Here is a 14,634-nt window from a genome sequence, read left to right as displayed (position 1 = left end):
GGGGCCAAGGGTTCTTTCTCCAGGTCAGTCACTGACAACTAGGCACGCCCAGTCTGAGTTTCTTCCCGCCAAAGCAGGCGATCCCCTCGGACACCCCGTCACTTCTGAGCTAAAAGCTCATCATCGCAATTCCCTCCAGCCAGGCAATGGCGGAGGGAAGCGGGCTGTTTATCCCCAGGGTGCGCAGAGCATCATCACCACCATCACAAAACTGGCGCGTCCTGCACGCACGCCCACTCTCTGGGCGGGGCGCGAAGCCGCGGGGCCACGCGGAGCCCGCCTCGCTGCGCCTGCGTCGGAAACGCCGCTCCGAAAGAAGGCTAGCGGCGCGCGGCTCTGCGCTGGCGCAGCCGCTCGCTTCCGCCGGGGGCGGGGCCCGTGCCTCCGGCGCACAGCCCCCCGCGCGCATGCGCATGGAGCCGGGGGACCAGACCTGCGGCATGGCCCCGGACCGGGGTTTGGTATCAGCAACACAGAGACCGCGGCAGGAGCCCGGGACAGGGACCCAGGAGGGGGCTCCTGGCCCCGGTGCTGTTCGAGCCCGCCGCTTCCTGCTCTGTCTTTACCTGGTAGGCTTCCTGGTGAGTAACTGCGGGGCCAGCGGGCTGCGTCCGCGACCTGGAACCCGACCAAGGTGCCTTTCCTTGCACATCCTGGATGGTCGCCAGGCTCTTCGAGGGCTGGAAACCTGCGATCCGCCTGGTGATGCCTCCCTGCCTCTCAGGTCCCTTCTTGCCCCACACTCCCCCTTCATGCTGCACCTGGCCACAGATGAGGCTTGCCCCTCTCGCCCACTCGGAGTCCAGTTCGCCCCCACCCTCACCCCAGCCCCGCGATTTAAGACTCTCCAGCACCAGGCTCAGGTGTGACTCGGTGATCGAGCCACTCACAAGGGTGACCCCGGGTGGTAGATGCTGTGGCAGGGGCGTCGCCCAGCAGTGCGGTGGCTACAGGTGTGGTAGGAGCACACAGGCCCTTTTTACTAGACTATGTAGGAAAGTCGCTGTTGATAACACCACTTGGGCAGAATTTAAGTTGTATTCACTTTAATCTTGAAATTTACAGGATTAAAAATATCACTATAGCTAACTTGGCTGGCATTTCCAATGCCACAGCCTCTAGTGTCTTTAAATTGTTTTGTTTTCTATTAATTTCTACTGGAGTTTAGTTGCTTTGCAATGTTGTTGTTGGTTTCTTCTGTACAACAAAGTGTACAACAAAGTCATATGTATACATACATCCCCTCTTCTTTAGATTTCCTTCCCTCTAGTTTCTTTAACTTTTAACTGATGCTGCCACATTTCACGCATAAAATGTAACACTGTTCAGACATAACCATTTTGATCTCTAACAGTGCAATACAGATCATTATTAACAATGAGATGCGGTGCCTGCTATATTCAATCACAATATACTTTTTAAACAATTATTTACTTTTGGCTATTCTGGGTCTTCGTTGCGGCTTGTGGGGTTTCTCTCGCTGCAGAGAGCAAGGACTGCTCTCTGCGGCAGTGCCTGGGCTTCTCTTGCTCCTGAGCACAGGCTCTAGAGCACTCAGGCTCAGTGGTTGAGGCTCACGGGCTTAGCTGCTCCGTGGCACGTGGAATCTTCCCAGGCCAGGGATCGAACCTGTGTCCCTTGCATTGGCAGGTGGGTTCTTAGCCACTCTGCCACCAGGGAAGGCCCAGAATAGCCTTTGAAAGTCACTTCCTTATCTAGGACAGGGTCCTGGACCAAGCAGAATGCTGAGCACATAGCATCTGAAACTCTCCCGACACAGACACAGGGCCTTCTGGAAGTTTCCACTCAGGCTGACTGGCTCACCTTCAGGTTGCAGCCTCTCCCTGGAAAGAACAACGGTGACTCCCCAAATGAAGTCTGACCCCTGCATTCAGTTTAACGCTGCACACTGCCTGAGCCTTCCCCGTCTTCCCAAACCTCCCTCCTCAGCCCTTTCTGGCTTATTTTGTCCACAGCCCACGTATTGCCTCTAACCTAACAATTTCCTTATTCGGTCCGTTCCTGGTGGCCTTCTCCCCCCTAGAATGTGAATTCCACCTGGGAAGGGAGTTTTATAGTTTTGTTCACCAACGTATTCCAAGTGCCCGGACAGCGTCTGAAACAGGACAGGTGTTTCAGAAACATCTGGAAAGGTGTTACCACGGGCTCCCTCCCAGGATTCCCGTGGGCCAGCCCCCCACAGCCCTGTCCTGTCACCAGCTCCCCGGGAACGGCTGCAGGCTCTGCTGATGGAGCCTCCCGCGTCCCAGAGGCGTGAAGCCGCTTACCCTGTGCTCCCGGTTCAAGCTGCTGTCCTTCCGAATGCTCTCCCGGAGGCTGTGCCGCCGGCGGATCAGGATCTCCTTGGCCTGCCTCTCACTTGTGTCCGCCGTCAGATTGTGTCGGTTGTAGGACAAGGTCTGAAATGAAGACACTGGGGACATTTTACTAAAACGCCGATCACTGCCCGGAAGTTCCAGTGCTTCACTGCACTTCTTTGGCTTTGCACCTTGAAGGGATATTTAATGATGAACGTACAGAGGGGGAAAAAAAGAAGAGAAGTTAACACTTGGGCAGAATTAGGTACATTTTCAGAGGACTTCCCTGGTGGCTCAGACGGTAAAGCATCTGTCTACAATGTGGGAGACCTGGGTTCAATCCCTGGGTTGGGCAGATCCCCTGGAGAAGGAAATGGCAACCCACTCCAGTACTATTGCCTGGAAAATCCCATGGACAGAGGAGCCTGGTAGGCTACAGTCCATGGGGTCGCAAAGAGTCAGACACACTGAGTGACTTCACTTTCACTTTCAGAGCTTTCCAGGTGGCGCTAGTGGTAAACAATCCGCTTGCTTATGCAGGAGACACCAGAGATGCACCTTGGATTCCTGAAAGGCTAGAGTTTAATCCCTGGGTGGGGAAGATCCCTTGGAGAAGGAAATGGCAGGCCATTCCAGCGTTTTTGCCTGAGAAATTCCATGGACAAAGGGTGTTGTAGGGTTATGCTCCTTGGGGCCACAAAGAGTCAGATGCAACTGGGCTAAGAAGCATGCATTAAACTTTACAGACTGTTGAGCACCTTGCATTGAGGTTGGGGGAGGAGAATGTCTTCCTGCTTCTCTCCTGGCTCAGTAACGCTTAGCACCCTAACCTCAGTCAGGCACCAGACTGGAGAGTCATGGCAATGGTTGTAACACACTGTATATGGATTTCTCCATACCTTTAACCAGATGAGTGTATCTTACTGTAGAATGCAGTTATGAGTTCTTGTTTGCTCAAAAATTTAGATATTGTCCTTGAAAAAAATCAGTTTAGAATCAGGATTCCACTTTAAAAATACCCAGGCCTCTGTTTCCAATTTGCATTAAGCAGCAATTTGTTGTTTAGGATTTGTTTGGTGTGAGCATGGTCGTCCCTTTACTGAGCGTTCATGTCAAGTCTCTTGGAGCAAGTCCAACGGTTGCTGGGATAGTAGGTGAGTAGGTTAATCCTGCAGCTTTTCAGAGCACTGAATTTTAAGCCCCCTAAACTGAGTTCCCTGGAAATAAATCAGTCTTTTAGCTAAGTAATATCCAAAGGTAAAAGGAAAAGAGTATAAGATGAATTTTCAGACTATTTCAAAGTCTGTCCTGGAGCAAATGTGATTCATCTTTTCCTGGACTATGTATATTCAGAGAGGTTTCCTGGTACAGTTCACCCCCATGCCCTGCCCCACCAATGCCATCACAGGTAACTTACTAAGTCTCTCCAGGGGCTCTGGTCATGCCTGTTAATAAGAGTTAGGTATTGACGCCTGCCGGCAGGGACCTGTAACCTAATGGGAGACCAGAGAGACATGATGTACAGAAATCACACCACGAAGAACAGATTGCTTACTGGCTTCCTTCACCACCACCAGAAGACCTTAGAGGGCTTCTCCCTCTGTGCAGCATAGTATCTCCATTCAGAAGTTGTCGATTTACCCAGGGAACAGTGAGGGTAGAATTCTGCTAATTAATGAGAAATTGATAAAAACTCACAGCCTTTGATCATTCACAAACGAGAAGAGCAGATGTGTTGGAGGAGTTTTGTACATAATATTTGGAAACTCCTGAGCCATGCTATGGCTTGTATTTCCCTGGAAAAGTTTATGTTGAGTTATACTGGCCCGCCAGCAGAGGGAAGGGGTCTTTGAAGAGCGGAAGGAATGTATTCTGTGATAAGATGGAGCTGAAAGTGCTCCATAAAACTTTCTAAGTTCTTTACAAAGCAAGCATTTTATAAAACTGAAATGTTAGAAACATAGGAGGTAATGTTAACATTTTAAGACTTGGTCGAGACTTTTGTGGGATTCAGATTTCTACTCCTGCGTACATGCCTCATGCAGGGTAAGAAGCACTGTCTCAAGATCCCTAAGGGTGACGTCAGCCTTCAGTCTCTTTTCTGCTTTGCCTCACTTTTACTCTGAAGACCTGTACTAAACACTGTATGACCTGACTCTTCTAGCTGAAAAAAGTATGGGGTCATTTCCTTTTTAAAATGGTCATTTTCTCCTAATGTTTTCTATTAACTTTATCCACCTTCTTGACAAATCTAGCTTATTTAACAGGTGTTACTTATTTTTTGCAGGCTCCTCCTATGGCATTTTGCAACTCTTTTCCAGCACATTAGTGGTAAGTTCTCTTCCGTCTGGCAGCACATCCCAAAAGCCCCCATGCCTCTGAGGGCCATCCACCATGCTGTAGAAAAATCACGGCTTGAGGTTTTCCCGAAAGGAAGTGTGTGGATGGCGAGGACCTAAGTGTCCTTAGACCAAGAAAGATGCGTTGATCATCTCTCTCCCTTAGTCAATCTCTGAGAAGACATAGGCCTAAAGGGGTTGGATGGCTGGATCTAAAAGGACCTGGTTGAGTCAGAGTGAGTGCCTGCTTTTTAAATCATAGCATGTTCTTCCCAGGATTCCTTTTTACTAGGAGAAGAGGATACAGACAGACATTATGACCAGTTTTATGTGTTTCAAGTAACTGACAGTCATCAAATCCATTCAGATCCTAGGATTCTAGGTGAAGTTGTGCCTTTTGAATGACATGGCTTATCAGTTATAAAACTTAAGTGTATGGACAAAGGAGCCACTGGCAGTGATGGGTTGGACATTGACCACAGAAAGTAGAAAGATCCAGAGCTGATCTCGCCAACCCCACCCACTTCTTCTTTTATTATTGGCCATGCTGTTTGGGCATGTGGGATCCTAGTTTCCCGACCAGAGATCAAACTGGTGCCCCCTATGTTGGAAGCCCCGAGTCTTAACCACTGGGCCTCCAAGGCAGTCCACACCACTCCTGCTTCTGACCGTGCAATGGCTTGAGATTCAGAATCCTTCACTGATTCTGTCTGCCCTCTATGTAACACTGATCCTGGGGTCTCGGCCTCCGGAGGTTCATGCTGTTCAAACAGAAAAGGCAGGGACTGATCAGCTGTGACCTTGGTCTAAATAACTGGTCTCACCTCGAGTGAGCACCAGGTGTACAGCACTGTGCTTCCCAAGAGTGGCTCATGTGTGAAATATATTTTAACATCAAAGGGCAATCTGGTGAGATTCCATTACAGATTCTCAGATAACTAAACAGCTACTCCCTGATTTATCTTTGTTACAGTGTTTCATGCTTTAAAGTGGCATAGCAGTAATAGTCATATTCTCATTTAATCATTAAAATGACCCAGGAAAGTAGTTAGTAGTCTGCCTTTTATTGAGGAGGAAATTAAAACTTAAAAAGTTAAAGTAATTTGACAAGGTTACCTAATCTCAGTATCTAAACTCTTAAGTGCTTTTTTCTCTCCATGCCATCTGCCACTGCCTTAATGATCTAGTAAATAGATAGCAAATATCAAACTGTATAGGAAACCAGTGTATTTACTTGTCGGGCAGCACGTCATATTTCATATTCTTTCTCATGAGAGAACCGTCTGGGATACATCTTAGTAAATATCTTTCCTGTTGTCTTTGGGAACTCCATACCAAAATACTTTATATGTGTGTGTATATTGGCTTCCCAGGTGGTTCAGTGGTAAAGAATCCGCCTGCCGATGTAGGAGACACAGTTTTAATTCCTGGGTCGGGAAGATCCTTTGGAGGAGGACATGGCAACCCACTCCAGTATTCTTGCCTGGAGAATCCCATGGACAGAGGAGCCTGGCGGGCTACAGTCCATGGGGTCGCAAAGAATCGTACGCAACTGAGCATTCACACACATGTATATACTAGACCAGTTAAATCGCAGTGTGTTTTAAATACCCAGTGCCTTTCTCCTACTGGACTCTGACCTCCCTGAGAATCTAGACCGGGCTTGATTTGTTTACGTATGTTCAGTAGCAGCCTTTATCAGAGAACCTGGAACACAGCAGCGCTTTATGAGTTTTTATTGCCAGGCACGGCCCAACCCTGGTTTTCGTATTGATCCTTTGCTGTATGATAGTAGTACTTACAAAGCACATTTCATAGCTCTCAGCTGTAATTTAATGAGACCCTTCCTTAGACATCCTTCAGTTAAAGGAAGACCTACTTAAAGGGTCCTCTTTAACCACTGCTTTCGTAAATACATATTTTAATTAAAAGTTTTATAAAAGCATTTTAATTTTATAAATATTTTCAAAAAAAAGGTTTGCTAAATCACGTGAGGTTTAATATTTTTTTCCATATGTGTATTTTAATAAAAATGACCAGAATTTATTATCTGTGATATGTCAGGCTCTACTCTCAGCACATTATTAGATTTAATCTTTGTAATAACCAGTCTCAACCACCAGGCTGGGAGTTGTGGGTTTTTAATGATTCATTTTAACTCAGCGCATGTAGCAAGTGTCGATGGGGAAGAGGAGTGGCGGAGGCAGATATGATTACTCCGACTTTATGGTAGAGAAACTGACCTCAGAGATAACGCCTGTGTGTGTAATTACATTGACTGATGCTTGGGCCGTATGTGAAATGACAAGAGTTCGGAGCTGCACCTGGACAGCCTGGCCCAGGGTGTTAACTGCCAGATTACATCATGCCCTATGAACACAGGAGGCCAGTGACCTCTCCCACACTGAAAGAGGAGAATTTCTAAAAATCCATTGAAAAGTGAGGAAAGATAAAAGCAACTGTTTCACAACATGAAATGATGTTCAAGATATACTGTTAAGTGGAAAAGCGTGTTCCAAAACGGAATGTATAGGATGGTCATTTTGTTAAAAACATAGGGGGCTTCCCTGGTGGCTCAGTGGTGAAGAATCCACCAGCCAGTGCAGGAGACACAGGTTCAAGCCCTGGTCTGGGAAGATCCCACGTGCCGCAGAGCAGCTAAGCCCGTGCACCCCAACTGTGGAGCCTGTGCTCTGGAAGCTGTGAGCCACAGATCGTGAGCCTTGTACTGCAGCTGCGGAAGCCCATACCCTCGAGCCCGTGCTCTGCAGCAAGAGATGATAACACAGTATGAAACCCGTACACCACAGCGGGAGAGTAGCCCCTGCTCTCTGCACCTGGAGGAAAGCCCATGCAGCGACGAAGACCCGGCACAGCCAAAAGTATATGTATAAATGTTTTCTAAAAAGTATAAAGGGAGAAATGATCAGGTCTCAAGGGACTATTAAAAAAAATGTAGATTCAGGATTACGAGGTTTTATATTCATTTTGTTTTTCAGTGTTTTCTAAATTTCTAAACCATGAATATAGTTGCTAAGAAGTTAAGTTGCATATAAAGTATTGAGGATGAAGACAAAACGAGGCTTTAGAAATTATCCTTCACCATCTCCTCAGCCATTCTTTGCTATTAGGTCACCATAGATGCTTCCTTTGGTATCTTAGGCTGTTTAAAAAATAAAACGGTGTTGTATTTTCCCATTCCACATGGGAAAGGCTGGAGAACATAACTTACGTGGCAAGGGGCGTAACAGAATTGATCTATGGATCTTAAACCCGATTCCCCCGTGATTTCCACGGGGTCACGTGTTGGGGTGTTTCCGGGCCGGCCAGGTTGTTTTAGGAGGAGTCAGAGGCTTTCCCCTGTCCCCTGCTTCCTCAGGGCTGCTGGAGCGACGTTGTCGGAAGACGGTCTTCCCTACTGGTGTGCATCCTGTTCAGCGCCCTGGGTTACCTTCTGCTCGGAGCGTCTACCAACGTGTTCCTGTTCACCCTGGCTAGAGTCCCTGCGGGTGAGTTCTCGCCCCGTGGGTGTCCATCCAGAACAATCAGTTTCTGCGTCTGCATCGAGAGAGCCTGTCCCTGCCTAGCAGTGCCTCTTTGATCAGACTTTATTTTTTTAATATTTATTCATTTTTAGCTACACAGCGTCTTTTTTGTCTGCATGGGCTCGCTCTCATCGCAGAGCGGGGGCTCTTCTCTGGCTGGGGTGTGCAGGTTTCTCTTCCCTTGTGGCAGAGCATGGACTCTTAGAGCGCGTGGACTTCAGCAGCTGTGGCTGTAGGGCTTCACTGCCCTGCAGCATGTGGGGTCTTCCCAGACCAGTGATCGAACCCATCTCGTTTGCACTGCAAGGCGGATTCTTAACCACTGGACCATCAGGGAAGCCCCTGGTTAGACTTTATGTGCAGAGCCTATCATGATGATAGCAGTTAGGACTGTTAACACCGGCAGCTGCTGTCGATCAAGCACTCGGCACCGCCAGGCTCTTCTGACTGCTCCAGGATTACAGACCTTGCAGTCACAGAGCCTGGAGCCCTCCTCACCCCTCGGCATGAACACCCACGCCTCAGTCATAGGACCTGACCGCTGCAGTCCACCTCTCTCTGCATCCGGTCAGTAGGAATTCCCTACATGTCTTTGGCCAGCAGCACAGTTGCTGTTTTCTCCCTCGGTGAGCTTATAGTTTTGAAATTGGGCTTCCTGACCTCAAATTGAGAACAGTAGCAGCAGTCAGGCCCTCCATATGTTGGTCAGGACAGTGGACGGCCTGTGGCTTTAGCATCCATCCACGTGTGAGTGTGTGTGGGTGTTCAGCACCCATGTGACACACACACATCCGTTATATCAGCACAAGCTTGAGGGATATAAAGTTGTTATGTACATTGTCATCTCTCTTTAAGGCAGGTCACAGCTTTCAGTTTGGCAACAAACTCCCAAGCTGCTTGTGGTAGAAAGTTGGCATTGGTTAGATGACCATGTCGTGGTGTTTTTATACTTTTAGTCACGCTCAGTCTTTCATACCCCTGCTCTGTTTGTCTTTATAGCACTTATTACCCTCCCGTGTCTTGTGTGTGTGTAAAATGATATGTAGGCTCTGTGAGAACAAGGATGAGTGTGTGTTTTATTTCGGTTTCTTGCTCTCTGTTCTTTGCGTTATCCTCAGGGTCACAGTGAGTGCTGGGCTTGCAGAAGGCATGTGGGAATTGTTTATTTACGGAGCAAATAAAGAGTGGTCAGTCTTTGCATAGAAACCACCGTGAACTGCACTTGGACCGCAGACGTGGCTGGAGACCCTGGAATGTCCTGATGGGGGGTGGACAAGCTGAGGGCTCCGGGGGCTTGGTTTAGATGCAGGTGGCCCACTCGGGTCTGGGGCCGGGCCAGGAGTCCAGCCACAGTGGGATGGGACCTCCAGGCCTTAGAACAGAGGTTCCCCAACCTTTCTGACATCAGGGACAGGTTTCATGGAAGATAGCTTTTCCATTGGGGGGACAAGATGTTTCGGGGTGATTTAAACACATCACATTTCTAATGCACTTTATTGTTATTACATCAGCTCTACCTCAGACCATTAGGCATTAGATCCTGGAGGGTGGAGACCGCTGCCTTAGAGGGTCACAGAAAATTGAGATTAGAACTCCATCAGGGACGGAGATGAAGCTCAGGATCCCAAGAGAGATGCTTTTGGTTGGAAAATGCACAGACATGTTTCTTGTCACCTCGCAGGTATCTTTAAGCACACACTCTCCATCTCAAGGGCCCTGCTAGCTGACCTGGTCACAGAGGAGGAACGGCCGGTGGTGCTGGGACAGTTCAACACGGCGTCCAGCATGGGCTTCATCTTGGGCCCAGTGGTCGGCGGGTATCTGGCTGAGCTGGATGGTGGGTTTTATCTCACGGCCTTCGTCTGCTCTTCTGTCTTCGTTCTCAACGCTGGTAAGTTGGCATGAATCATGAGGAGGTGGTCTGCTTGATGTGATTATCCCCACCAGTCTTACCCACTTTCTCTCATTACAGTGTTTTCCTTAGAATGTATTGTGTTCGTGCTCATTGTTATCCAACTCTTTGCAACTCCATGGACCAGGCTCCTCTGTCCATGAAATTTCCCAGGCAAGAATATTGAGTGGGTTGCCATTTCTTTCTCCAGGGGATCTTCCTGACCCAGGAATCGAACCCGCATCTCCTGTGTCTCCTGCATTGCAGGCAGATTCTTTACCTAGTAAGCCATCAGGGTATCCCTTTCTTAGGATAGACAGACTCATTACTCACAGAGGACAGTCAGGTCACATCGGCCCTGCTGGGGGCCGCTCAGTGGCTCCCGTCATGTGTGTGCCTGTGGGTCTGTCTGTCTGTCTCACGCCCACTTGGTGTGGGCCGGCCACCCTCTGCCTCCCCCACAAATGTCGGCTTCTTCTCACAGGAGGACCCTAATCCCGTCTTTCCTCCACCTACAGTATTCTTTTCACAGATCTATACTGACTGTTTCTTGGCTGATCATTCAATATTCAGATGTTTACTTCCTTAGACTGGCCATCCCTGATCCTTGTCTAAAATAACTCAATTTTTTGGTAGCACTTCTGAAATCAGCAATTTATTTTCTTATGTTCCGTTCCCTCAGTACGTACACAGTTAGAAAATAAAGTCCGCAAGGATAGGGGCATTCGGGCAACATTAGTTGCTGTGATTGTGATCGTTTTATCATCATTTAAATTATACTCTTCCTCTTGGTTCATCAACAACAGTCCTTTTGCACTTGTATCAAGATTCTGTGAAACGTCCAAGGCCCTTTGTCAAGGGTGAGGACAGATGAAAAGCCCTCACAGGCCCACGTTCTCTGTGGTTGGTTTTCTGCATGAATCCATTGTCCCTCAGCTCCCAGCCCACCTACACTGTGTTTCGAGGAACCACAGGCATCAGTGTTGTTGGTGAGAACAGCCCCAGGCAGGCCTGAGCAGCACCGGTCCATGTGGCGCTTAAGTGATGAAGGGCTGAAAACCACGGGGATGAATTCAGAAAGATGTCCAAGAAGGGCAGGTTTCAGTGTGAAAGAAAGGGTCATTCGCTCAGTCGTGTCCAACTCTTTGTGACCCCATGGACCGCAGCACTCCAGGCTTCCCTGTCCGTCACCAACTCCCAGAGCTTATTCAAATTCATATCCATCGAGTCGGTGATACCTTCCAACCATCTCATGCTGTGTCCCCTTCTCCTCCTGCCTTCTGTCTGCATCAGGATCTTTTCCAGTGAGTCAGTTCTTCGCGTCAGGTGGCCAAAGTGTTGGAACTTCAGCTTTAGCATCAGTCCTTCCAATGAATATTCAGAGTTGATTTTCTTTCTTAAGGTGAATAGCAGAATTCTGATATCAAAATGGAGTCTAAGTAGCTGTGGGAATGGTTAAAAACAGGTTTCAAAAATCCACCTAGTAAGTGGACTAATACAGGAAAACAGAGCAGTCGCCCCCCCCGAGGAGGCCCTGCGTGGAGTCTCTGCGGCTCTAACAGGTCTCGTGCCCTGTTGACAGGTCTCGTTTGGCTGTTTCCATGGAGTGAAGTAAAACTCAGCGGTCCAGAGGATGACTTGCCACGGGGTTGGAACCAGGCGCTTTGGGGAAAGACAGACTCTGCCGTGCAGAGGGCGGCCAGTGCCCAGGCGACCCCAGCCAGCCCCCAGGGGACCCCAGTGAGCAAGGGGCCGGCCCGACTGCCCTGGGCGGAGGTGCTGGCCACCCTGTGGGGCCTGAGGAGCCTGGTGCTGTCCGCCCTGTGGGTCGTGTTCGTGGTGCGCCTGCTGATGGCTGTGGCCGTCATGCTCTACTACAGTAACTTCGTCCTGGCCCTGGAGGAGCGCTTCGGCATGGGGCCCAGGGCGGCTGGCTATCTCACCAGCTGCAGCAGCGCCCTGGGCGTCCTGGCCGGCTTCGCCCTGGGGCCCCTCCTGCGGCTGCACGGCCACCAGTCTTACCGGCTCCTGCTGCACTCCAGCGTGCTCACGTCTGCGCTGCTGCTGCTCTTCGCCTCGGCACGCAGCCTGGACGTCGCGGTCGTCTGCTCTGTGCTCCTGTCCTTCTCCACCGCCATCGGCAGGACCTGCATCACTGACCTCCAGCTGACCGTGGGCGGGGTGCGGGCTGGCGGCAGCCTCCTGGGCATGGGGCAGTCGGTGACAGCCGTGGGCCGGGTCCTTGCCCCCATCCTCTCGGGGGTGGCCCAGGAGGTAAGCCCCTGCGGCCCTCCCGGCCTGGGGGCGGCCTTAGGCTTTGTGGCTGTTGTCATCATGTCACGAAACAGACCTCACTCTGGTGGCCAAGGGGGTGAGGAATTAAAAAGCGAGTAGGTGGATTTAGCAGCAGGAAGAGACAAAACCCAAGGTGTGTGGATGTGGACAGAGGCCCCAGGATGGGTGCTATGGAAAGGACCGATGGTAAAGAGAAGTGACTTCTCTCCAAAAAGAAGCTCTGGTGGTGGCTGTCCCATCAGGCTTGTGGGACGGGTAGAATCAAAGCAGTACGTAGACACACGAAGACGGGGGCTGAATTTGGCAGGAGGGGAAGGTAGTCAGCATTCCCCTAAGAGTCTGCTCTTCATCTGGCCAGTGAGCCTGGGGTTTTCAAGGGGAAATCGTGGTGGGCTCACAGAGCAGGACACGTGCCAGGAGGGGAGAGACTGCAGGAATGTCCCTGCTGAACAGAAATAAGGAAACATGAATGAAATGCTGGTCAGCTGGATGCAATATCAGGTGAAATTCGATGAGCTCCAAGGAGGCTTTTCTGCCACCAAAATGCCAGAGATCAAAGAAGTCGCTGTGCTGAAACCAGTCTGTGCCTTCTTCAGGGCCTCACAGCATTCCACCCGGGGAGCTGGCTCAAAACCAGAGATGCCCGTCTGAGCCCGTGGACCCAGGCGAGGCCCTGGAATCTGGGGTGTTCAGTGAGTCCTGTTTCCAGTTTCTCCTGGAGGTAGAGAAAGGCTCATTCCGAGACCTGCTGGTTTGGATTAAAGTCAAGTCAGAGACTCGGTTGTTATTAATAGCTAACGTGTTTGGGTTGTCTGTTAAAATCGTGCGATCACACACAGTGGGTTCCGCGTCCCCCGGCTCTTGGCAGTCACACTGTATACCAGGGGAACTCAATCCTAGGGGCCCTTCCCCTGTGCCCAGGGTCCCTGAGGCCCCCGCCCTGCAGAGGCCCAAGCCTGCCTGCAGCCACATCTCCCAGACACCAGGCGTGATGACCTGTCTGCTCCTGGAAGAGGGGAAAGAACCTGATGGAGAAACCAAATCAAATGCTTTTCAGATGAGCATCATCTTCAGGATAAGAGAGAGACTGGCATCAGGCCCTGTCATAGGTGCTACAGCGTCTTTGTTGAAAATCATTTCCTCACTTTCATGTTGACATCACACCTGAGAACAGAAGCGCTATGTTGACCTACAGGGAAGCGTGCTGGGTGCCTCCAGGGACCTCGGAAGTCAGGTGAGCACAGATGGCCCGGGAGGCTGCAGGCACTCACTGACTCTCCAAGGTGACATCAGTTACTGGTACAAACGGTTTAGGGGCCCCCTGTCCACACAGATCCCCAGAGCTCACGTTCCTTTCGGTCCTTTAAATCAGTCTGCTAGGGTTGGATTCCAGTCTTCCACCTGATGTGTGTAATTATAAATGATGCTTTAATACACGGATTTGTTATAACTTTAATACTTGCAGAGCAGAAAAAAATTGTTCTGCAGCTGCAGATGTGTGTTGGGTAAACTCAAATATTTATGATGAAAAATTAACTGCAGGTTTGAAGATTGTCCTTGTTCCTGTTTAGCTACAAGAAAAATGTTAGCTTCTAATTAAGTGTGAACTTTTGTACAAGTGCTTTTGAGGAAACCAAAATATGATATAAAATGGCCTCGCTCTGAGTGTGTGTACCGAGTTGTCACACAGATTAGACTCAAAAGAACAATAGATAATCAAGGGTTTATGCAATGAAGGAGAATTTCAAAAGAATTTCTCCAAAGATTGTCTTTTCTTCACTCTCAGAAATAGGTTTCTGAGAAGCTCTTAAATCTAGCCATGTGTTTATTTTTTTTTAACTGTAGCACTTTATTTTTGAAGTTAAAGCCTGTACACTTAATGAGGTTTTCTAACGAACTAGAGACATAGAAATACTGAGAACCCTAAAAATTGATCTCAGTGTGGAGAGCAGAAACACACTTGGTATTCTCTACTACTACAAATTTTAGTGTTTTGTTCGTGTGAATTTTTCAGATATTTATATTAGATAGTCTAACATGTTGCTACTCGAAGTGTGGCCCGGGGACCAGCCACGTCCCGTCCCTGGAGCTCCTCGGACATGCAGACACTGGCCCACCCCACAGCTGCGGAAGTCATGTGCATAAGACACCCAGCTCCTTTGCACGGTGAAGTGTGAAAACCACCACCAGTCTGATGGACACTGTTTATAATATGGCCTCAGGGAAATTAAATCTGCTCAAAGTTT

The 14,634-nt window shown here is 49.2% G+C and overlaps 1 protein-coding gene across 1 annotated transcript; it reads left to right on the top strand.

Moving 5' to 3' along the window:
- On the top strand, window positions 348-14,634 carry MFSD9 (major facilitator superfamily domain containing 9). Its single transcript, XM_018054965.1, has 6 exons — window positions 348-581; window positions 3,385-3,472; window positions 4,606-4,649; window positions 8,037-8,166; window positions 9,884-10,093; window positions 11,676-14,634. Exons 1-6 carry the CDS (start codon window positions 408-410, stop codon window positions 12,485-12,487), a joined length of 1,458 nt encoding a protein of 485 aa, XP_017910454.1. The 5' UTR covers window positions 348-407; the 3' UTR covers window positions 12,488-14,634.

Source organism: Capra hircus, chromosome 11 (genome assembly GCF_001704415.2).
Source record: "Capra hircus breed San Clemente chromosome 11, ASM170441v1, whole genome shotgun sequence".
NCBI lineage: Eukaryota > Metazoa > Chordata > Mammalia > Artiodactyla > Bovidae > Capra > Capra hircus.
This window is presented reverse-complemented; position numbering and strand designations above follow the sequence as displayed.